General features: G+C 34.8%; 1 protein-coding gene across 25 annotated transcripts in view; it reads right to left on the bottom strand.

The window, feature by feature from the left end:
• The window catches only part of Dzip3 (DAZ interacting zinc finger protein 3), a 98,505-nt gene that overhangs the window by 4,277 nt on the left and 69,616 nt on the right, over positions 1 to 24,612 (bottom strand). For 23 of the 25 annotated variants that reach the window (XR_015452686.1, XM_013075452.3, XM_021264021.2 and 20 more), the window contains 9 exons: positions 23,332 to 23,427; positions 23,050 to 23,177; positions 18,169 to 18,237; positions 16,181 to 16,277; positions 14,579 to 14,682; positions 12,927 to 13,014; positions 11,667 to 11,768; positions 2,108 to 2,233; positions 1,156 to 1,295 (listed from right to left, as the gene is read on the bottom strand). Coding sequence is in view for 24 of the 25 variants with exons in the window: in XM_013075452.3 (XP_012930906.1) it covers positions 1,156 to 1,295; positions 2,108 to 2,233; positions 11,667 to 11,768; positions 12,927 to 13,014; positions 14,579 to 14,682; positions 16,181 to 16,277; positions 18,169 to 18,237; positions 23,050 to 23,177; positions 23,332 to 23,427 (950 nt within the window). In the remaining variant the exon portion in view is untranslated. The remainder of the gene's footprint in view (positions 1 to 1,155; positions 1,296 to 2,107; positions 2,234 to 11,666; positions 11,769 to 12,926; positions 13,015 to 14,578; positions 14,683 to 16,180; positions 16,278 to 18,168; positions 18,238 to 23,049; positions 23,178 to 23,331; positions 23,428 to 24,612) is intronic. The other 2 variants (XM_087214936.1, XM_087214953.1) reach the window with 2 other exon arrangements.

Here is a 24,612-nt window from a genome sequence, read left to right as displayed (position 1 = left end):
CTGAAATTAAAATGAAAATTCTTAATTGGGTCAATAACAATGCTTAATGTATTCATGAGTGATAAAACTAAGTGTTTATTTTTTTCCAAAACAGGATTTTAACTTTGATTTTGAGAGCTCACTATATGAAAACCAAGTATACTTATTTTTGTACAGAAGTCAAGATGAATATATTTCTTTTTAACTATGTTGATATTGGCTTTTTCTTTACCAGTATTAATAGTTTTTGGTAAAACTAATAGAAAACAAAGATTAAATAGAATCACAAAGCAAAGATTAATAGAAATTTTTATTATATGATTAACACCTACAATTATTTTAATCAATATGTTCCTTTTCAATTTCCAAAGTCTACTGAACCAAAGCTTGCATCTACATTTTTGATAGGACAGAGGATGAAATATTTTCCTTACCAATTGAAGTGTCATGTCATTAGCCTTTGCCTATCTATTCATAACAACTGTATGACAGATCTTTTTCATTTTCATTTTATTACCATGAAAGTTATAGAATCATAATCAAATCCTAATAACAATGGTATGTATAATAAAGGGTTGGTTTTCAAATGTAAATACTGGTAAAAATTAGAATTATTCCCTTGGATGCAAGAGTAGAGATTTTTTAAAAAGTTTCATTTGTGTAGGAGTAAAATTAAGTATCTTTCTACCAAAGTGAGACTGTGAAAAACATGGTTAATTTACAATTTCTTGCATTTAACTGTGTTCTTCAAGAAAGAAATTATAAAGAACCTCAATAAGATTTTAGGAACTAGAAAACAAAAACCTGATGTTTTAGGTTTATGTAGCATACAACTTAAAATTTACTTTGGAAATAGGATATTAAAGTATTGTAGTAGGTGGTATTAAAATTGAAAATCAAATAAATTAATAACTATTTGTACTTTCAGTGAAAGGCAAGCCTAAATTTTAAAAGTTATTTTCTCATGATTTAAGACTAACAATATTAGTGATGAAATTTATCATTTCTATCGAACACTAGTACTTCCTGGTAAGTTCCATTTTCCTTACCAAGGCATAATAATGTTTATATATTTTTTTGTCTGTGTTATGCTTCTCTGAAATGTTTCAGTGCTGCAATTATTGCAATGGAACCTGCCTAATATGATTTATAATAACGACTTAAAAAGTAAGGTACCTGGTTTGTTGCGGAAAAGCAGTTTTTAGCCTGTCTGTGATCCTCTCCCAATTCATCATGGAAAGATCAGTTCCCAGACCTGCACTGGGAGGCACGGTCTCTCCTACAGGCGTTGGCATGGTCCAGGCTATGCCAGTCATCTGGAAGGCACAAAGAAATATAATCTATCAGTTTCAACTAATAAGCAATATTCTATGCTATCATGATATTTCCATACCTCAGAAAATGAGTAGGATGAAGAGGAGCAATATAGACATGCTCATTCTTTTTTTAGAGTTGTCTTATTCTCTTAACTAATGCAACAATATTTTAATTTGTTGTGACTATTTATTTTTGGTACCTGGGATCGAACTCGGGTCCTTGCACTTGCGAGGCAAGCTGTGGAACCACTGAGCTAAATCCCTGGCCCTGTTGTGACTATTTTAACATACTCTAAAAGTATGACATGTTGCACAGTAATTACAAACATATACAGAAATACATAATTTGTGTCTATTGCTGTATTTTATATAGTAGTGGAAAATATAACCTGAACTTTATAAATAAGGGGATGAGTATATAAATTATGGTACATCTAATCTAATAGTTAAAAATAGACATTTATGTCTGTCTGCATATGTGAGATGTTCACAAAAATGTTCAGATATGAAAGATATAGTACTTATAACTTATCTAGTATCAAACAATTTCAAATATATATCCATAAGTGATACAGAAAATGGTACGCAAGTTATATGACAATTTTTAAAAAATGGTTTCTCCTAAGGATTCAATTACAGGGTAATTCTGCCTTCTAACTTTTTCCACAGAAAATATTCAGTTATCATTCAATTATCATCATTATCACCATCAAGATCATAATCATATAAAATAAAGAGAAAGTATTAATTTAAAAGCTCAGAATAGTGATAAAGAATTAGTTATTATCTATTCCACCAAGAAAAGATCTTACTAAGGGAGGTCTAGGTTGGGCAGTTGCAGAGATGACTGCAGGGCAAATTGCAGGCATTTGAGGAACAGTAAGTATTGGTCTAAAGAAAGAGTCTTTTACAATTGGTCTTCCCAAGTACTGCTGCATCTATAAGAGGAAAGGTAAAAAAAAACAAAACAAAAAGAAATTCACAAACATTTATATATTCATATAGGCAATGATTTAAATTTATAGAGCAATAGAAGGGTAAAACAGCTATTTAAAATCCAGATTTAGAAGCAGTGTGTCATGGTTTGGATATTAAATATCCCTCAAAGGCCCATATACTAAAGGCTTGATCCGAAGCCTGTAGTGCTACTGGAAGGTGGTAGAACCTTTAGGAGATGGTGCCTAGTAGAAAGAACTGAGGTCATTGGAGCCATGCCCTTGAAAGGGATACTGGAACCCTTGGCCCCTTCTCTCTTTTCCCGGCTACCATCAGGTGAGCAGCTTCCTTCGCCACATACTGTTTACCAGGATGGGCTGCCTTGACATAAACCCAAAGGTGACAGAGTCAAATAACCATGGACTGAAACCTCTAAAAGCATAAACCAAAAAAATCTTTCCTCCTTTCAAGTTATTTATCTCAAGTATTTTGTCACAGTGACAGAAAGCTAACAATTATGTCAGAACATTAAAAATATGAATATCTGAAAAAACAAAGGGGAGTGAGATATTTTAATAAGAGCACTGAGAAGCAGCAAAAGAACTGGATTTTATTCTCACTTTCTCTCTACCTTGCTAAGTAACCTTGGATGCCAAGTTCCTAGTCTATAAAATGAGTGAGTTGGGTTAGATAATCTTTAACACCCCCTACACCAATTGTAATAATATAGTACTAGACTAAGATTCTTATTGAGTGGTGACCACGTTGATAGGCAATATTGATACTCAGAAATTTCATTAAAAATCTCAAAGCTATCTATAAAAAAGTTGCTTTCTCTATTATGTATTGAAGGTACCACTTAATGGAATCAATTTTATTTTTACCTTCAATAACAGAAAAATAAAGCAGGGTGGACCTGGGGTAGAAAGTCTCCTACAGTGACTTGTAGATATGTTTATGGTTACCACTGTACTTCCCAGGGGTTTGTGGAAATCTGGACCTTATAAGCTGTCATGGGAGGGATGTTGGCTAGACAAAGGAGACAGATTTATTAAGCATTTACCATGTGAAAGGACTAACACCAGAATAAAGCAAACGCTAGGAGTTCAATAGCAATTTGTTGTAAAAAAAAAAAAAAAAGAATAACAACATTAATGTAGATCTAAGAAGCAATCCTAAAACTGGTAGCTCAAAATGCAGAGCTTTATAATGAATAGATTGAATTAACATTTGACTTTAACATCACTAAAGGACAAACATTATATGCTATACAGATATTTTTGAGAGCACTGAGAAAATATAAATTCAAAATGGCTACTATATATTAAAATTACGTATAATTTTCTTTTTTATTTTCTTAAATTCTTCATTGGTACATTTCAGGCATACAACTACATTTCTCATTGGGAATTGTACCTTTACATGATTCATCTTGGTTCTTAATTTTTCCCCATTCCTAGCCCTCCCTTCACGCCCTCCACCCTTCCCTATTTACAAAGACTTTATTTCCATTTTTTCCATTTCTCATCATTTTTCCTTTCACTTTTTTTCCTTTCTCCTGCCCCTCCCACTACCCCTACCACTTTAGACCTTTTCTTCCTATTTTGCATTATTCATTATTCATTCTAATCGTTACTACATTTTAGGTATACAATATAATGACATTCATCGTTGGAAATTTGCACCTTTACATAATCTCTCTTGGTTCTTATTTTTCATCTTTGCACAGCCCTCCCTTCAACCCCTCCAGTCCTCCCTATTTCCAAAGATTTTGTTCCAATTTTTCCATTTTCTCATATTAATTCCATACACTTCTTTCCTTTCCCCTACACCTCCCACTTCCTTTCCCTTTGCTCCTTGTCTTCCTATTTCACATTACCTATTATATATTTTAGTCCCCATTTACACTTTCAGTTTCTCACACCAGAAAAACTATTCAGTATTTATACATGTGTGTCCTATTTATTTCACTTAAGAGTATTGCCTCAATGTGCATCCACTTAGCTATAAATGTCTCCAATTTCTCATTTTTTATGGCTGAGTAGTACTCCATTTTATAAAAAAAAAACACCACATTTTCTTTATCCAGTCTCCAGTTGATGGGCATTTGGGCTGTTTCCAAGTTTTAGCTATTACAAACTGTGCTGCTATGAACATGGGTGCACATATATCACTGTGGTATGATTCTTTTAATTCTTTGGGGAAGATCCCCAGCAGGGGAATAGTGGGTTCAAATGGGACTTCCAGTCCTAGTTCTTTGAGGTATCTCCATACTGATTTCCACACTGGTTGCACCAGTCTACACTCCCACCCGCAGTGGAGCAGGGTTCGTCTTTCCCCACAGCCCCACCAGCATTTGTTATTGGTTGATTTCATGATAGCAGCCATTCTTACTTGAGTGAAGTGGAATCTCAGCATTGTTTTCACTTGCATCTCTCGAATGACCAGTGATGTTGAACATTTTTTCATGTATTTATTTGCTATTTCTACTTCTTTGTGTGAGAAATGCCTGTTCATTTCAGATGCCCATTTTCAGATTGGGTCTTTAAATTTGGGAGGTCTGATCTTTTAAAGGTCTTTATAGATTCGAGATAGTAGACCTTTGTCTGAGGAAGAGCAGGTGAAGATTTTTTCCCACATTGTGGGTTGTCTCTTCACACTGCTGGTGGTTTCTCTTGCTGTGCAGAAGTCTTTGAATAAGAAGAGATCCCACTTGTTGATTGTTTGCGCTAGTTCACGGGCAACTGAGGTTTTGTTCATAAAAGCTTTTCCTACACCGATGTCTTCAAGGATTCCACCGAACCTCTGTTCCAACTGGTTCAGAGTTTCTATTTTAATATTTAGATCTTTAATCCATTTTGATTTTAGTTTAGTGCATGATGAGAGATATAGGTCTAGTTTTAATCTTTGGCAAGTTGAAGTCCAGTTCTTCCAGCACCATTTATTAAAGAGGCTATCTTTCCTCCAGTGAGGGTGTTTGGCTCCTTTATCAAAGATGAGATGGCTGAGTGTGTCTGGCGTTGTTTCTGCATCTTCTAATCTGTTCCACTGGTCCTCAGGTCTGTTTCTTTGCCAATACCATGCTGTTTTTATCACAGTGGCTTTGTAGTAGAGTTGCAAGTTGGGCATTGTGATACCCCCTGCCATGTCTCTGCTACCTAGAATTGCTTTTGCTATTCTGGGTCTCTTCTTGTTCCAAGTCAATTTTTGGATTGTTTTCTCAAGTTCTATGAAGTATGCTGCTGGGATCTCAATTGGAATTGCATTAAATCTATATAGCAGTTTTGGAAGTATGGCCATTTTCACTATATTAATCCTTCCTACCCAGGAGCAGGGGATGCCTGTCCATTTTCTGATATCATCTTCAATCTCTCTTTTCAGAGTGCCATAGTTTTCAGAGAAGAGGTCTTTGATTTCTTTCATTAGGTTGATTCCTAGGTATTTCAGATTTTTGGATGGTATTGAGAAAGGAATTATTTGCCCTATTTCTCTCTCAGTGAGTCTGTCATTTGTGTAGAGGAAAGCTATTGATTTTTGTGTGTTGACCTTGTAATCAGCTACTTGACTGAATTTGGTTATTACGTCTAGAAGGCTTTTGGTGGAGTTCTTGGGGTCTTCTATATACAGTATCATGTCATCTGCAAATAATGACAATTTGACTTCTTCATTTCCTATTTTATTCCTTTTATTTCTTTCTCTTGTCTAATTGCCATGGCTAATGTTTCCAGAACTATATTGAACAAGAGTGGTGATAATGGACATCCTTGTCTTGTTCCTGATTTGAGTGTGAAGGATTTCAGTTTTTGGCCATTTAGTATGATATTGGTTGTTTGTTTTTCATAGATGGCTTCTATCAGTTTGAGGTAGAGACCATCTATTCCAATTTTTTGTAGGGTTTTTATCATAAATGCATGTTGGATTTTGTCAAATGCTTTTTCTGCATCTATGGAGATAATCATATGGTTTTTGTCCTTGGCTCTATTGATATAGTGTATTACATTGATTGATTTGCATATATTGATCCATCCCTCCATCCCTAGGATGAATCCCACTTGATCAGGGTGTATGATCTTCTTGATGATCTTTTGCATTCTATTTGCCATTATCTTATTAAGGATTTTTGCATCTATGTTCATTAGTGAGATTGGCCTATAGTTCTCCTTTTCAGTTGGGTCTTTCTCTGCTTTGGGGATCAAGGTGATGGTTGCTTCCAGGAATGAATTTGGGAGTATTGCTTCCCTTTCAATTTCACTGAAGAGTTTAAACAGTAGTGGCAGCAATTCCTCTCTATATGTGTTGTAGAATTCAGCAGTGAAGCCATCAGGACCTGAGCTTTTCTTAGTTGATAAGATTTTAAGTACGTTTTAATTTCATTGGTTGATATTGGGTTGTTCAGAATTTTTAGGTCTTTTTCGTTCAACTTTGGTAATTCATATGTATCTAGGAATCTGTCCATTTCTCCTGTGTTGTCCATCTTATTGGAGTATAGGTTCTGGAAGTAGGTATTGATGATCCTCTGGATTTCTGCTGGGTCTGTTGTAGTTTCACCCTTTTCATTCCTAATTGCATGGATTTTGGCCTTTTCTTTCCTTTTTCTGATAAGGTTGGCTAAGGGTTTGTCAATTTTCTTGATTCTTTCGAAGAACCAACTCTTGGTTTCATTGATTTTTTGTATTGTTCTCTTAGTCTCAATTGCATCGATTTCTCCTCTGATCTTTATAATTTCCTCCCTGTATGAGCTTTGGGTTTGTCCTGCTCTTCTTTTTCTAGAAGCTTGAGGTTCAGCATCAGGTTGTTTAATTGGGCTCATTCTGTTTTCCTAATATGCGTATTCACTGCTATGAATTTCCCTCGTAAGACTGCTTTCATTGTGTCTCATAGATTCCGAGATGTTGTATTGTCATTGTCATTTAATTGAAGGAACTGTCTGATTTCTTCTTTAATTTCCTCTATAACCCATTTGTTTTTCAGAAGTGTGTTGTTCAATTTCCATGTGTTTATGAAATTTTTCCAGTTTCTTTTGCTATGGATCTCCAATTTCATTGCACTATGGTCTGATAATATACAGGGGATAACTTCAATTCCTTTGCACTTACTTAAACATGTTCTATGTGTGATTATGTGGTCTATTTTGGAGAATGACCCATGTGCAGCTGAGAAGAATGTGTAGTCTGATTTTGTGGGGTGGAACACTCTGTAAACATCTGTTAAGTTCATTTGTTTAAGAGTTCGATTGAGTTATAGTATTTCATTACTTATTTTTTGTCTAGTTGATCTATCTATTTGTGACAGTGGGGTGTTGAGGTCCCCCACTACAATTGTATTAGTGCATATATAACTTTTCATGCCCATTAGTATTTGTTTTATATAGTTGGGTGCACTAATGTTTGGTGCATAGATATTTATGACTGTCATTTTTTCCCCTTGTATTGTTCCCTTTACAAGGATGTAGTGTCCTTCTTCATCTCTCTTAATCAGTGTTGGTTTGAAATCTACTTGATCTGCAAAGACGATAGCTACTCCTGCTTTTTTGGGGGGTTCCTGTTACATGGAGTATTGTTTTCCCCCCTTTAACTTTCAGTTTATGAGTTTCCTTTTGAATTAAGTGTGTTTCTTGTATGCAGCATATTGTTGGATTTTGCTTCTTGACCCATTCTGCCAGTCTATTTCTTTTGATTAGTGAATTGAGACCATTAACATTGATGGTTATAACTGAAACGTATTGACTTGTCATTGCCATGACTTTTTCTTTTTGTTGGGTTCTCCCCCTTTACATTTAATTTCTTGTTGTGCCAGATGGGTTCATTCTGCTTTGCTTCCTGGGGTTGTGATCCTCAATGTCTCTTCCAAGGATGTTGTGTAAAATTCTTTGGAGTGCTGGTTTGGTATTCATGAAGTTCCTAAGGTGCTCTTTGTCATGAAAGTATCTTATTTCTCCATCAATTTTGAAAGATAGTTTTGCAGGGTACATCAATCTGGGTTGGAGGCTGTTTTCTTTTAGGGCTTGGAATATGTCACTCCAAGCTCTTCTTGCCTTGATGGTTTGTGTTGAGAAGTCTGCTGTGATTCTGATGGACTTTCCTTTGTATGTGATTTGTTTCCTTCCTCTAACTGCTTGTAGAACTTTGTTCTTCTGTTGAGTTTCTGGAATCTTAACAATTAAATGTCTATGTGTAGATTTTTTTTTATCAAGGCTATTTGGAGTCCTATATGCCTCACTTATCTGCATGTCAAATTCTTTTCCCCTGCTTGGGAAATTTTCTGCCATTACTTCTGTGAAGAGTTTTTTTATGTCATCTGCACTCTCTCCTGTTTCTTCATTGACTCCAGTCAGTCTTATGTTATTCTTCTTTGCATCGTCTAGCAGCTGCTGGATTGATTTCTCGTGTTCCCTTATAATTTTGAAACAATTTTTCTTTTCCTGGTCATTCATTGCAATCTTATCTTCTATATCTGAAATTCTGTCCTCACATTGGCTCATTCTGCTGTGTAGACTTTCAATGGAGTTTTTCATCTCCTGGAAATCTATTTGCATCTGTTTTGTGGATTCCATTTGTTTCCTATGTTGGGAATCTATCATGTTCCTGAGCTCCTCTCTAGATTTATTAATCATGTCTTTCACTAGGAGCACAATTTCTCCTGTTATCTGAGAAATTATTTCTGATTTCATTTTTTCCAGATTCCCTTTTGTTGGCAGTTCAGTGGGTCCAGGTGGTTGAGTATCAGAGGGTTCCATCTCATTTCCCTTTGGGGTGGCTGTAGGTGATCTGGAAGTCTGGTTTTGAGACTTATGTACGTGTTTTCTCATTTAGACTGTGGGGGCAGAGGGGGTGCTGTTGGCGTCTGCACGGCTCACCTCCTCTGAGCTAGGAGAGATGGGCCAAGTGCCGGGAGTGGTGGTAGGGATGGTGGCCCGAAAGCCCCTTCCTCTCTCTGGGCCGGGAGCGGCAGTACGTTTGGTGGCCCGGAAGCCCCTTTGTCTGCACCAGGAGCAGTGGGACCATGGCTCAGAAGTCCCTACCTCTGGGCCGGGAGCTCTGGGATGGACGGCAGCCCCAAAGCCCTTTCCTCTGGCCTGGGAGTGGTGGGATGGATGGTGGCCGGGCAGCTCCTTCCTCTGGACCAGGAGCAGTCGGATGGTGGCTCAGAAGCCCTTACCTCTGGGCAGGAATTCTTTAAATCCTGAGAACTTGATTAGCTCCAGTACAGTGGTCTGGTGGTCTGGGGTGTCCTCTGCATCTTTGTAGTGTGGAACTAGGTGGCTGTACAGAGAAGAGGCCAAAGGAGAACGGGCGGTGTCCAGTGGATTGCTGCTTGGGCACGGGCTGATTTGGTGTTTTCATTGGGACTGGCGACCTCGGGACTGTGTCTGTAGACCTGCCTGTCTGCAGCGGGCTCAGGTATAATTTTCTTAGGTAACATAATAGTGCATGACTATGTCCAGTAAGAGCTTCTCTTCTTTTAAGATATATCCTAAAGCATAAATGGATGAAATTATGATGTCTTAGGTTTGTTTTAACATATTCCAGTGGAAAGGAAGAGGGGATAACTTAAAACAAGATGGTCAAAATGCTGATATGTTGAACCTGGCTCTTGGGATTGTGGAGGTTTAGTACACTGTTTCTTTATATGTTTTAAATTTTTCATAATACAAAGCTTTTAAAGAATAAATAAATGGTGGGTACTGAGTCAACAGTCCTATTCTCTTTGAGAATCAGTATTTTCTAACATTTCTTTGAGAATTAAATAGCCAGAGTACAGGAATCAAGATATAATAAAACACGTAAAAATACTGAAACAGGAGTCCCATTATCCCTGACTTCTCAGGTTAGACCTCTGTACATTTATAGTATTGTGATCATTCTATAGGACACTAGAACCTCTGAGACAGATGGGACTTTAGCGATCAGACCATCTACAACAATTTTCTAATTAATTGATGGTAAACTAAAGTTCAGGATGGTTAATTTTCCTAAGACAGGCATACCTCTTCACAGAGGTAGTACCTAAACTCAGTACTCTTTAGTGTATTTCCATGGTATAAACACCACCAGAACCTAATGCAAGGGGTTTTTGGCTTTTACTAAACTTAGGTAAGCCACATAGGTTAAAGTCCCTTTTCATGTGATAAAGGCCTAAAGGGCCTTGAGGGCAAGGTTTGATTCTGCTTTTTGAATTGTAGGGTATCACTCATGTCTACTAGCCAAGGATTATTGTGGTCTGATTCCAGAAAACTCTAAGAAAACAATTCTGTACCTACCACCTCAGTCTCTGGAACTATTTTACATTTAGAATCATGGGAAAGGTAGACCATAATCTGTGAACAGCAGTATTTTGAATATGGGCAGAAGTTATAGGGTTTTTGAAATCCTACCAAAAATATGTGTTGCTTCCTGTAACAGGCAATCTTTGGGATTTTTCTATCAGCTACTTAACATATTCTGGGTATGATGATGCTCAACAACTAGACAATATTAACAAAACAGTGCTTAATAGAATTTGAATCAACCAAAATCATAAAAGGCAGTGCTATTCTTCTAAACTAAACCTCATGTAACTCTTTTAGCCCTGGATTCTACTTTTGAACTACACAGTGTAAGGCCACACAATTCACACTTTTAAGTTCTTTGTTATACTCAACCATGAGTAGAAATAACATTTTCAGAGTTCTACTACAAGCAGGAGTGCTAACACCAAAAGTGATCTGCTTCCACATATCTTGCACCTTCCCTTTCCAACATTTAGATCTGTCATGATAATAAAAGTTATCACTTAATGGTATCCTTCAAAAAGTTATTCTGGAAACTTGTATTAAGTTACCTGAGTTAAGATACTATGTTTCCCATAAGGGTAATAAACAGTATAGAACAAAGGCCAGTATATCTGATTAAATCCACTGGTACCTAACAAAGATTAGAGAAGGGAAATAAATGGAAGCTGTCTTTGCTGTTGAAAATAGACTAGAATTTAAAAAAAAGAAAAAGGAAAGGAAAGGAAAGTCTAAGGGTGAAGTGGAGGTGGAGGGGACTAAATCCCCAGGAAATGCCTTCTAGGATATTGCTGCACTGTTTCAGTTACATAGTGGTAACATGAGGAAAACTGGAATTGTGTGTATTCATTAGTTATCTTCCACAATGTAGGTGGGATTGAGAAAATAAATGAGGAATACTACTCTTTAGATATCAAATGCATCACTAAAACCCAGGGACAGAACCTACTATATTGGCCTTAGTTGATCCAGTCACTAATTGAATCATCTGGTGACTACCATCTGCTAATTATATTGGCAGGTAAAGATATGACTGCACTTGTACTCACAATATATGCCTATTTCCTTTTGAATATAGGTGAAACACATTGTATATTCAGTGTTTCAAACCATTACCATTTTATTAAAACAAAGATGGCTATTTTCTAAACTGGCATGTTTCTTACCAGTAACTCAGGACTGGGCGGTGGTGGAGGAAGCTGGATTGGAGGCAAGCTACTCAAGGGAAATCCTTGCTTCACCTTGTTGATTTGTTCATTGTACTGTGTCTGATAGAAGAGAAAAAAATCTTAGAGTACAATCAACTTTAAAGAAACAGTACATAGGAATACTTTATGTTGTTTAAAATAATACAACATAGAACAGTGTCACTCAACTTGCTGACAGAAATGACATAAAAACAGTTTCTCATATTAAACCAATTCAATAGACCACTATCTACACATGTAAATAATCTGTATTTTTTAGAAGTGTTTGTTGATTAATAAGAAATAGTGACACATAATTCAAAATTTCTTTGGGATGAGATTTTGCCAAAAAATTCTGAAAGCTTAACACCGTATTTTCAACATTTTTGGCACTGTGCCCATTTTATTTTACCATACTATTTAATCAACAACACACAAGAGCTATAAATTAAAATATTTAGAAAATTTTCCACAGAAGATACACACTTGGGAGAAAATAAGGGTAAGGAACAGGGACAGCTCTTTCAAGATTCAAATAAACAAAACAGAAATCTTAAGCATCACTAAAAACTGAGTAAAAAAGAGACTGGGAAGAAATAGTCAAAACTACCAAGGAATATGTTGGATAAATCTGTGGTATTTTCAGGCAGCTCTTCACAATAGAGCATCATTGCTTTTTTTCAGGTAGTGTTATAAAGTCACAAAATAATTACAATTACATATTAACATTATATATAAAAGATTCTAAAGCCAAGTTAATAAATCATCAGTGAGTTACCTCTTTAGATACCTTCAGCATGGATCTGATTCAATTAAACCAATAATTAAGTATTACTCTGCATTATAGAATAATTACATAAAAAGTTAAGACTGAATATTAACACAGGACTAATTAATATTCCTTTTAATTCTGTAAACACATTATTCAGACTAGATGTGACATCTTTGATCATAGTGTAGTTAACTTTGAAATTCTAGGAAAGCTTGGTAAAGCACAATACTTGAGTTCATTATTTACTGGACAAAGGATCTAAAAGGCCACACATGTGAGTCAAGGATACTATCTACCATCAATTACATGCAAGTGATTTTATGGAGGCATAAACTTTGATAAATGAAATGAATAAAACATGTTCTTCCTTAAGTTTTCCTAATTGCTTTTAACATTACATGTCTTCTTTAATTATATACTAGCCATAACATTCAGCCTATTTACTCTAAGTATACTTCAAGACTTACCCTGAGGATTGCAATCTTGTTTCTAACATCCGCCACAATAGAATTCCAACTATCTACTGCAGCCTTTAATTGAAGTGATTCTAGGCTGCTAGTGTAGAAAAAGGAGATACAAAGTAAGCTCTTCTTTTTATAATATACTAAAGTTTCCAAAATTTCCATTATCCCTAGCATACATGTAAATAAAATAAAACAATAAAATTACCTCTGTCATCAACAAATAACCTCAAATGGGGCCAATGCATGGCAGGGCTTATTAATAAAAACAATAACAAAAGCTAGTAATATATAAGAATTCTTTTTTTAAGAAAAAATACAACTTAGGCTTTCAGAATACCAACTTTTTTTTCTATCTTGGCAATATATACACACACATATCTATATATGAATATATGTATGGAATATATATGGAACTTACGTATGGAATATGTATATGGAATACATATATATATAATATCTCCAATGTAGTAGGGAAGTAGAAAAAGCCAAACAGGAAAATTCCCTTAGGCATCCAATGCAGGGGCAGTCTCAAAAGTGTTGACCTATCTTGGAAGTAGTTTTTGGATTATCCTTATATTAACTCTGACATAAAAGAGCCACAGTTGATCCATCTGGTTCCTTTGTGAATTATATGAAGATATTGCCCGCAAGAAAGCAAACTAGAAACAAGTACCTCCTTTGTGAGGACAAATGAGATTCTTTGTACAGTGCCTAAATTACACAAACACAGTAGCTCCATCAAGCCATGTCTAACACATAACTAAAGTATGCACAACTTTGAAGTCTATAGGATCTATCATTTCTAGAGGAGACTTCACATGGTCAAAAGGTCTTTTCAAAAGGTCTATCTGTTAGAACCCTGCTATACCTGTATAACCTAGCTTAAGAATTTTAAAAGTCCAGGACAAATTATCACTTACAATCATCTCATAAAACAAAGCTTAATATTGCATTTCTCCTTCTAACAAGTAAAGAAATACTCTTCCCTTACAGCAGTATTTCCTTAACTTGAATGTACATCTATATATGCTGGGAATCTTGCTAAGCATCATGTTCTGATTCTTTAGAATTAAAAGAACAATAATAATCATTAAAATGATACTCATTAAAAAATAATGGTACTTTGGTCCCAGAGATTCTAATTTGTGTTTAATTTTGAAGATAGAGCCCATCAGATTACAAATATATGGAAAATTTCATGCCACTTGTCCAATATTTGAAAATTACGCACACAGCATAATTGGAAACGGTCTTTAACATGCGATTTAAAGTATTAATAATGATTTTTACTCAGTATAGTCCAAAAATAATTAAATCAAATATTAGAAGGAAAAACAATTAGAAAAAAATCCCAATAAAAATTCATCTTTGTTTGTAAATATATGGTCCTAATGCATGTCCCTAAGAATTTTGATATATTTCACTGTGGAAAAAAGGAAAAGTCTTTCAGCAGCTATCACTAAATTCACTGCTTCTCAGTACTTCATCAGAAGCAACAAGGTACAAACGCCAAAGTGACTAAACTAACTTCTGATGTATAAAAAAACAAGAGTTTCTTCACTCAAAGACTATGTTGTGCTATATATAAATCACATCACAGGATATGTTCAACCTTGGTGATATTCGAGATGCATTAAGGTGGAGGGAAACATTACCTTGCTGCCATGTGAGTCACCCTAGAAAGCTGACTGAGGCATTCTTTTTCAGTCTGCTCTAGATGAAGCAATCCAAAGTCTCTACGGCACTGTAAGAAATACACCTGTAGATTTTTGAGAGAAAGAGAAAAAAGTTAAAGGTGTCCTTGTAAGTGAACATTTCTTCCCAAGTATATTTTAAGTTATTATATGTCAAGTATATTTTAAGTTATTTTTCAGTCTGCCTCAACAACACCTGGACTTCTAACCATTAAAAATATATTATGAATGCTTTTCAATCAATGTAATCATACAATTCTAATTTTCATATTGAATAGTCACTGGATTAGTAAACATTTTAGAACATTATTTTTCAAACTTGTACACATACTAGAATCATGTCAGAGATGTAACAAAATGATATCTTGGTCCTAGAGATTCTAATTTAATTGAGAATGGGCATAGCCTGTGCATTACAATTTTAATACTGGTAGCTTTCAAAAACTACTAAACTAATATGCAGCAAAGTTTGAGAATAATCTAAAGAAATTCTAACATCTATTTTTTTCTCTTGATGAAGAGGTCAGAAATTCAGAACACATAGAAAGATATAGTATAGTCTAAATGGGCCTTGGAAATCATCTGGACTAATATCAATTTCTCCCATATCAGGAATCCTTTCAAATTATTACTGATGTACAATCATTTAGCCTGTTTTTTTACTACTAATCACTCATTAAAAATTATACTATTGGACAGAAGTAAGTGTTAGAAAGTTCCTCTTCTCTAAAATTAATAATGGAAGCAAAAAGAAACTTGATCAAAGGCAGTAAAACACAAAGAATACAAAGGAGCTTTTAAAGTACTGTGGGCTTTTCTTTTGTTAAAACTAGTACTTCAAAACTAGTTCCATGGGTTTTTCATTCAGATATCAGTCATTGGTGACTGAATTCTGGAATTCAACTATTCTGCTAGAGAATAAAACTTACCAGTGACACAGGTGGGAAGGTATATAATGCTTTTATTATCATAGATTCTCCAAAAATATCAATCTTATTGTATATCAAGTTTATTATCTATAAATATAAACTACATACACATATACATCATACTTCTTTTGAGAGATCCTACCTGTGTGGTGCTCTAAACTAACTTACAAGAAACTGGGTGACTTTCTAGCAGCCTGGAAACTAAATTGATTTTTCACATTGGGTTATTTAATGTATATGTATTGTTGGAAGATCTAATATAGGAAATAGCAGAGAAAGGAGATATTACAGCAGCAATGAAATATTCTTTGAAAGTTTGGCTTAGTGACCTTGCTTCATGAGAATTTTTTCAAGGTATCTACATCTGCTCTACATCCTGCAATGACCAATTTCTTGGAGTCATCAAAGGAAAACAACATAAGATCATAAACACTGAAGTATTTATACACAATATGCACAATACACAATAAAAGTTTAAAAAGTACAAGAGTCTGGGATATGTTTACTTAGCTTGTTCTAAGATGTCTTATTTCTGTTAATTTAAACATCAGGTTTTTTTCCAATTCTTTAGTATAATAGTAGTACATAACTAAAACTTCCTTCTTTAACCCCATCCCCAATTTTTATTTTTTACCTCAGCCGTTAAGGCTCTGCTAGTTTCTGCATTCAGTTTGCTTAAATATGTTTTAATTGTGCTTTCCAGATCATGCTTCTCCATTTCCCACTGAGATCTGAAATATATGATAACTAAAGAGTAAGCAACATTACAACAGGGCAACCTTTTTTATCTTATTATGAAGAAGTAGATCCTTAACAGATACCAAATTTGCTGGTGCCTTGATCTGAACTTTGCAGCCTCCAGGAAATACATTTCTGTTGTTCATAAGCTACCTAGTTCATGCTATTTTGTTACAGCAGCTCAAACTAAGACAGCAAGTTACTTCCCTATCCCTCAGTTTCCTCACATGTGAAAGTAAGAACGTTTTATTATCTTTTTTAAAAGTTGTGCACATTCATTCAGACAATGTAAAGCTCTTTTCCTTGGCACATAAATACTAAATAAATGTTAGCTGTTATCTTTTAAACTAGATTTTACATAAAATAAAGTTTCTGTAAGCCTTTTTTGCATCCCAACAATAGCAAACACATACATAGGTTTTCATTATCCTTGTCATAAAATCAAAATGTTAAAATATTTTATTGGTTATGTCAGTGCTTTCATTTTAAATCTCAGAATAAAAGCAAAATTCCTCAGCTTGAGAGGGAAGGAGAGAATGATAATAGCTATAGACATCATTTATGCAGGAAATAATGGAAAGTGATACTGATTAGCCAATGAGGTTTTTTTCTCTTCGTATCCTTTCTCAGCTTCCTACACTTAAATCCCAGAATTCTCTAGCATACAAACCAAATTTTGTCTTTAATAACAACAAAGAATTGAAAATACATTATAATAAGGACTGTCATAAAAGCCATCTTCAACGTTTTATTATTAGAAACAGACAGATGTTTGGGTAACTAATGCTGATGAGAAGCTTGACAATAATATATAACAAATATCATGATGGCCAAAGTTTATTAAGGAGAAAAAAAATCATAAAATACCCATAGAGATATATTAACATAAGAGGAATTATGCTATTCAATATTGAGTAAAATTTGCATAAAAATAAACTGAACATCAAAAAACATTTGTGTTTTAAATGACATCATCAAGAAAATGAAAGGACAACCCACATATAATGGAAGAATATAAAACTTTTGTTATATATTCAAAAGATAGGAAAGAATTTACAAAAAGATGTATAAATAAATGTTCATGACAACTTTACTCATGATAGACAAAAAAAGCACAGAAAAAGTCAAATGTCTATCAAACTGATAAAAAGATGAAATGTGTTTTACGAAATAATAGAATATTATTTATCCATAAAAAAGAATGAGTACTGATACATGGTACAACACGGATTTGAAAATCATGTTAAACAAAAGAGATTAATCACAAGGGGCCATATATTATGATTCCACTTATATGAACTGTCCAGAATAGGCAAATCCACAAAGATACAAAGTAGATTAGTGTTTGCCACAGCTGGAGGAGAAACAGTACAAAGTTTCTTTTGAGGATAAAAACATGTTTTAAAAATAAGTAGTGTTGAGGGCTGCATATCTCTGTAGATATATAATGAACTTTAACAGGATGTGCTACATGAATTAGATCTCAAAAAAAGTTGCTATAAAAAAATCACCAAGAGCAAACAATAGGTAAATCAGAATAAAACCCAGTTTCAGAGAGTAGTCACATCTAGCAGTACTGATTGGGGTAAAGAAACATGAACTCTCAAATTCCAGTCCTTGGCAGTAGTTTGTTGAGGGACTGTAACTCTGCTGTTTTAATTTCTCAGCAATTTTCAGGGCCAGAACTAAGGTGATCATACCTCTCAATTTGCCTGGGACACTTTCAGTTGATACCCATTACCCCAATGTAACTATTGATACTTCTCAATATCATACTTAAAAGTACCTGATTTGGATAATAAATCGTATGGTTTCCTTAGACAGTGAAATGCAAAATTTCAGAGAGGTTATATCCACTTCCCCCCCAAAAACCTAAGTTTGTACCTTTTCATGGAAAGTTGTTCTTTAAGGTTCTTGATTTCATTATCTTTAGCATGGACTTGACGTTGTAATCTAAGTAAATGAGAAAATAAGTCATAAAATGTTACAAATTATTTCTCATTGACACAGAACAGTTCTATCTGTAATTGAGGATGGAACCAACTATCTCTAATTTGGACAACAAATCATGAGGCTGAAAAGATTAATTTGATTCTTATACTTGTCCCTTTTGAAATTTACCTATTTTTCACATCTGATTTACTGACTACCCAAAGGGAACTAAATGCCAACTCAATAAATTAGAAAAGCTAGAGAAATGTTATCTTAACATGTGTCCCAGCTCAATGACTTAAAAAACTGTCTTCAGCTCTTTCTATTTTAGTTTATCTACTAAAAAACAGAGCTGTATCTCCTGATTTTTCTAAGCCTGTTGTGGGATTGAGAACTTTAAGCTCCTTAAAGAGATATTATATCAAGTCATGCAAAGTATCAAAGAATGGAGGTCTGAAAGAAATTAGACCTTAAATATGAAAGTGATGCTCTGTGCAAATAAGAACATTAATTAAAACTATAAACTAAAACAGAAATTTTTTTCTGGTACTGTGGATTGAACTCAGAGCCTCACACATGATAGGCAAGTATTCTACAACAATATGAAGAAAATTATATCAAAATTGTATTTCTCATTAAGTCTTATAAGTTCAGAATGTTGGACACATAGGAGTTTTAGTTAATACAAAACTATTAAATGGAAAATTCCAGAAATAAACAATTCTGAACAGTTATACACCATTCTGAGCAGCATGATGAAATCTTTGGTTCCTGCTCCATCTTGTTGGGACATGGGCAAATCACCCCTTTGTCTAGTGTATCCACACTGTGTATACTTCCCACTCATTAGTTACTTAGAAGCTAACTCGGCTAACAGATCACCTGCTCTTGTACCACAATGCTTGTGTTCAAGTAGCCCTTATTTTACCTAATAGTGACCCCACAATATCAGAGCAATCATGCTAGCAATTATATTGCAGTGTTCTGTTTTATTAATTGCTATTAATATCTTACTATGCCTAATGTATAAATTAAACTTTTTCATTTGTATGTATGTAAAAGAAAAATCAGTACATATATGGTTTAAGTACTAGCTGTTCTTTCAGTCAGCCACTGGGGCTCTTGGGATGCATCCTTCTGGGTAAGGGGGGGACTACTGTCTTTCTTTCTTCTTACTTTCAAGATTTGCCTTTGTCTTTAGTTTTTAGAAATTTAGTTATAATGTGTATTAGTAACAATTTGTTTAGATTTTGCCAGTTAGCATTCAATTAGCCTCTTAAATTTGTAAGTTTATATATTTACTCAAACCTGGACAATTTTTAATCATTCCCTTGAACACTCTTTTTCAGTGCACATTCTCTTTCTATGCTCTCCTCCTAGAATTCTAAGAACTTTAGCTCTTTTGTCATTGTTCCATAGATCCCTCAGAGTGTCTTTTCAAAGGTTTTTTCCCCCAACCTGTTATCTCTTTGATCTTCAGATTGAATAAATACTATTCATCTGTGCCTAAATTCATCCTGTCATCTCTACTAGTGACTATACCCAGCAGTTTAAAATTTTAAGTGTTGTATTTTCTAGTTTTATAACTTCCACTCTTTATTATAACTTACTATCTATTGTAACTTGAGAATTTATAGGTTTTTATTTTTTCCAAATTCAATTTTATTGAAGCATTTTTATGATGGTTGCATTACAATAATTTATTTAGATAAAGTGATCTGAATCATTTTAATGTTGTTATTTGTCTTCTTCATATTGTGATTTTCTTGGCTCTTGGTATGATGAGTGTTTTGTACTGTAGCCTAGATATTTTGGATGACACTGCATTGTATTTAATTTTCCTATCTTTAACTGACAATCCTGCTGAGGTATGATGTAAGGATCTGGTGGGCACGTATGTTCAGCTTTACACTGGGCCCTATCAACAACATCCCAGCAAAAGTGAGTTCTGAATCACAATGCATGGAGTTGAAAAGTGTGGAAGTTCTCATGAAAGTGTGGCACTGACTCACAATGCCTTTTGCCTACAAATAAAGTACAAGATCCACTCCCTGCTAGGCCCTGCTGACAGTAGAAAAGGAGAAAGCAAAGGATTGACTCACAGGACTTTATTACTTCAGATTGGAGGCAGAAACCCCCAGTTTTGCTCCTTTGGCATCAGCAAAGGGGAGAGGAAAATAGAAGGCCAATTAGTCCCAGGGCAAAGATTTAGCTCTCCATGAGGGGCAGATAGTAGGAATGAAGCCTAGAATTGACTAGTCCTGCCTGGCACTGACTTGTTAAGTCTCAATGATGCTGAGTAGAGGTAGAGGCTCAGTTGCCGGCTAGACTATACTAACAGGGATTACAGGAATTACTTTCTGCTGCCTGATGGGGACTGGGAGATCAGCTGCCTGGGTTCAAGGCTCTGAACCAAGATAAAAATAATAATAACAACAACAACAACAACAACGGTATCAGCTGCCATGTTGGTACTGCTGATATGTCACCAGGGGAATAGAATTATTGCCTCCTATTTCTGTCAGGTGTGTGAATCAGAGCACACTACTTTCTAGGGATGGTGTGGGGCCTATTGGTGTTTGGCTAGAGTAAGGTGGGGACTGCCAAAAAGGTTTTCTGTTGTTACACTTTCCTTTTTCTGATCCTTTGGCAAGAAGGAACAGTCTTTTCTCAGATTATTTTTCCTTTGTGCTTACTGGCAGTCCCAGTTTAGAGGCTTCTTCAGGATCCTGATTGGGATATATATGTGAGAAGCAATAAGGAAACTTACTGCCATTTCATTCCTCAAATCCAAGTGTTTTTAGACATCATGTTTTCTTCTTCCTATGTTTCAGTGTCCAAACTGTCATTGAGAAAAATCATTATTGAGCCCTTGGTATGGTATTACATGTCAAGAAGACTAGTGGGCCATTCTTCTACCTTTCAGAGTGTTCCTGTGTTAGTTTGTTGTATCATGTCTAGAGTGTTAAAGTTGTAAGAACAAGGAGCTACTATATCTTGGTGAACCTAATAGTCCCTCTGCTAATTCTCATATGTTAATCTATTGTTACAGCTGGGATCCAAAATGTCCTCCAAAAGGTTCATGGTGTCAAAGGCTTGGTTCCTGATTGACTTTTGGGAAGTAACTGGATCATCAGGGTCCTAACTTCATCAATATCTACTGATGAGATCATAATTTTATGGCATTAGTGGACGATGATGGAAACAAGAGGCGGGGGCCTGGAAAAAGGGACTAGATCATGGGGTCACGACCTTGGGGACTTTGTCTGTGCCAAGCCCCTTCTTTTCCAGCTTTCTCAAGCTCTCTCTCTGTTTCTTGGCTCTACACTCTACACACTCTTCTACCATGCTTCTATCTTATCACAGGCCCAAAAGTAATGAAGACAGCTGACCATAGACTGAAAGCTCTGAAACTATGAGTCAAAATAAGTCCTTTCCCCTTTAAGTTGTTTTCCTCAGGTATTTTCTCACAGTAACAAAAAACCCCCGACAAATACATGTACATTCTCTTCTAGCTCATAATGAACATTTCACACATCTTGGTATCTTTTATATGTGCTTTACATAATTCTTCTGTCACAAAGGTCTCTTGATAAATGTTTTATGATTGTTCACTACAGAATGCTCCTGTGTAAAGACATGTGCATCTCCTAACATGGTCTGTTTGAGGCCTTAAGCACATACAGATACATAAGTCAGCTCTCAGGGTTGAGGAGGGATAGCCTCAGATGGCAAAGGAGAAAGGCAGCTCATCTACAATGACAGAATTACTTTTATGATCTCTAATGGTATATGACATATTTCTGGATTGATTATCACCTTCCAGGCTAAAGAAAAGTTCTGAATCCTGAAATAGAGATAAGTGAAATAAATAGCTACAGCCATCTTAGTTTGCTCATTTTCTTAGGTCTTCGCTTCCTTCTTACCCTAGGGTATCTCTTTAACTCCAGTAGGAACAAGTCTAAAGGTGTTTGCAACTGAAATGATATTGCCAAGACTATGGCATATAGTTTTTTGTAAAACTTTTTTCATGTTTGAGATATATGCAAGAAAATTTAAGGCATAAATCGCTGTCAAGTATTTGTCCAATTTTGTATGATATATCTTGAACTCCTTAATCTACAACATTCTCTAGTTTTTGCCTATTCTTCCGATTAGTATTCTGGGACTGTAGTGGATTTTAAACTAAATTTCATGGATATATGATACCACTGTTTATTAAAATGTGTTACAAAACTATCCTCTATTTCAAATGATACATGTTTGAGGAAGTTGTTAGCATAAAAGGAATAAAGCAGATCACTCATTTAGTCAGAATTTTTGGTCTTCAGCATTTAATACTGAAAGTGGTAAGAAAAAAGAGATCAGTGGAGAACAGTGGAAGAATCTCCCTTAATTGATTTGTTTCCTATCTCTCAAGGTTAGAACACAAATACTCTGACAGACCAATATAAAAAAAGCACTCAACTGATTCCATGGGTATCTCTGAGAAATGCACTTATGTTCTATAAAGAAACAGACAAGCATTGATTCTATTTTTACAAATTAGAGTCATGACCTAAAAGTTAACTATCCTTTTCATGTAATTTTATTATCTTCACATTTATTCAGCCAACGCATAAAAAGCCTGATATATAGAGAGTGAGCAGTTGCTTACTTCTCAATCCAGTTGGCAAAGCAAAAAATATGGATGGTTTTCAAGCAAGTAAAACCGCTTTGGAGTTCTTACTGTGCAGTCGCACTGCCACCTAGTGGCTATGGGGAGATTATCTTTTATACGCAATAGATAAGGCAAACCCAGAATTGCCCCTTTTTCAAAAGTTTTGTACTTACTTAGAAACTTTATTGATTCCAAAAGTCACTTGTTGGTTAAGAGATGCGATTATTTTTTCCTTCTTTTTGATTTGCATTTGATTTTCTTGCCACCGAAATGTCATAGTTTTCAACTGCCTTTTGAAATCCTGATCAATTAAAAATATTTCAGTTATTTGCTTAAGTCATGCTAGAAACTAAAACAAATACTAAACAAATTTGGTTCCTTCACAAATGAAAATATTAAATTTAACATTTGAAATACTTCTTGCTTCCCTAGCATCTAGTAGCAAAAGTACTTACCTCACACTGATAATGCAATTTATAAAGCTGCTGTTGATGAGCAAGCCTTTCCTTTTCAGTTTCTCCATAGTCTGTTGTTACCTTGCCAGGTGAGCCCTATTAAGCAAATAAAATATACATGTCTTATTTTTCTCTTAAAAACACTAATATTTTGGTTACTTTAGGATTAAAGCTAACTCCTAGTAATGCTCTATATCTCCACTCAAACATTATTTCTCTAATTCAATAAATCTTCTTTTGCCCAATTACAGCATCCACAAAACAATACCATAAGTACTTTGCTCCTGCTGCTAAGGATGGGTAATACTATCTGCATGCTTCCTATTTTTAACTATTTTATTTGTAATGCTTTTATCATAAGAACCGCATGAGGTAGCACTCATTATTCCCATTTTGAGATGATAAAATGAGTAACTTACTTGCCTGAGGTAACACGAGCAGTAAGTGAAGGAGTGTGATTTCTAACCTAAGCAGCCTCTATTGCCCATGTACTCGATCACTGCACTATATATTTGACTTTACTGTTCAATTTCTCCAGTAGATTGTAAACAACTGTGAAAACAGGCACCGTGTCTTAGCATAGCTCTTGATACCACATAGGTGCTAAACAGTTTTAAAGTAAATAAACATTCTTTGAAATTATATATGGCATTTTAATTCTAATTTTGAGTTCTTAAAGTTCTCCTGGCTGAATACAAATCAGTGGTCATAATTTCAGTCAAAATGTACATATCCTACAATTATATGAATGTTGTACTGTCAACTATGGAAGCATTTGTACTAACTGTACTCTTAGAGAGTGAACATTTCTACATAATATATACCATTATATTTAAACCCAGAGCAGATTATCACTGAATTCTGAGTCAGTTAAACAAGTTTTGATTTGATTCTTTCATTTGGTTTAATTAAATGCTCTGTTGAGCATTTAAATTGTATTCAAATATCTGTTCACATATAGGTACATCATTTCAAGCAGTGAATACCAGAAAAGAAGCCAGAAAAAATTGCTATTGTTTTATTAATATTTTATAGACATTCAAAGTAACCAGATTTAATAAAAAAATAAAATTACTTTGTTTCACAAAGCTATTTTTCTCATGACATTTTATCCAGTAGGACATGATAGTTCTCTTTCTTTCTTATGGTGCTCAAAATCATTTTGCAAAGAATCCATTTGTGATCATCTTTTCCCAATAGCTAAAGCTAGAAGATGGTCTGAGAGCCAATGTGAAATGTTTATAATCCCTAGGGTTCTTTTTTCTTTCACTCATCCCTCTA

This window comes from Heterocephalus glaber, unplaced genomic scaffold (assembly GCF_053883595.1).
Source record: "Heterocephalus glaber isolate CG9 unplaced genomic scaffold, H.glaber_assembly_v1.0 deba00000122, whole genome shotgun sequence".
Taxonomy (NCBI): Eukaryota; Metazoa; Chordata; class Mammalia; order Rodentia; family Bathyergidae; genus Heterocephalus; species Heterocephalus glaber.
Note: the sequence above shows the minus strand (reverse complement) of the source record. Positions and strands in the feature narration are given on the sequence as shown.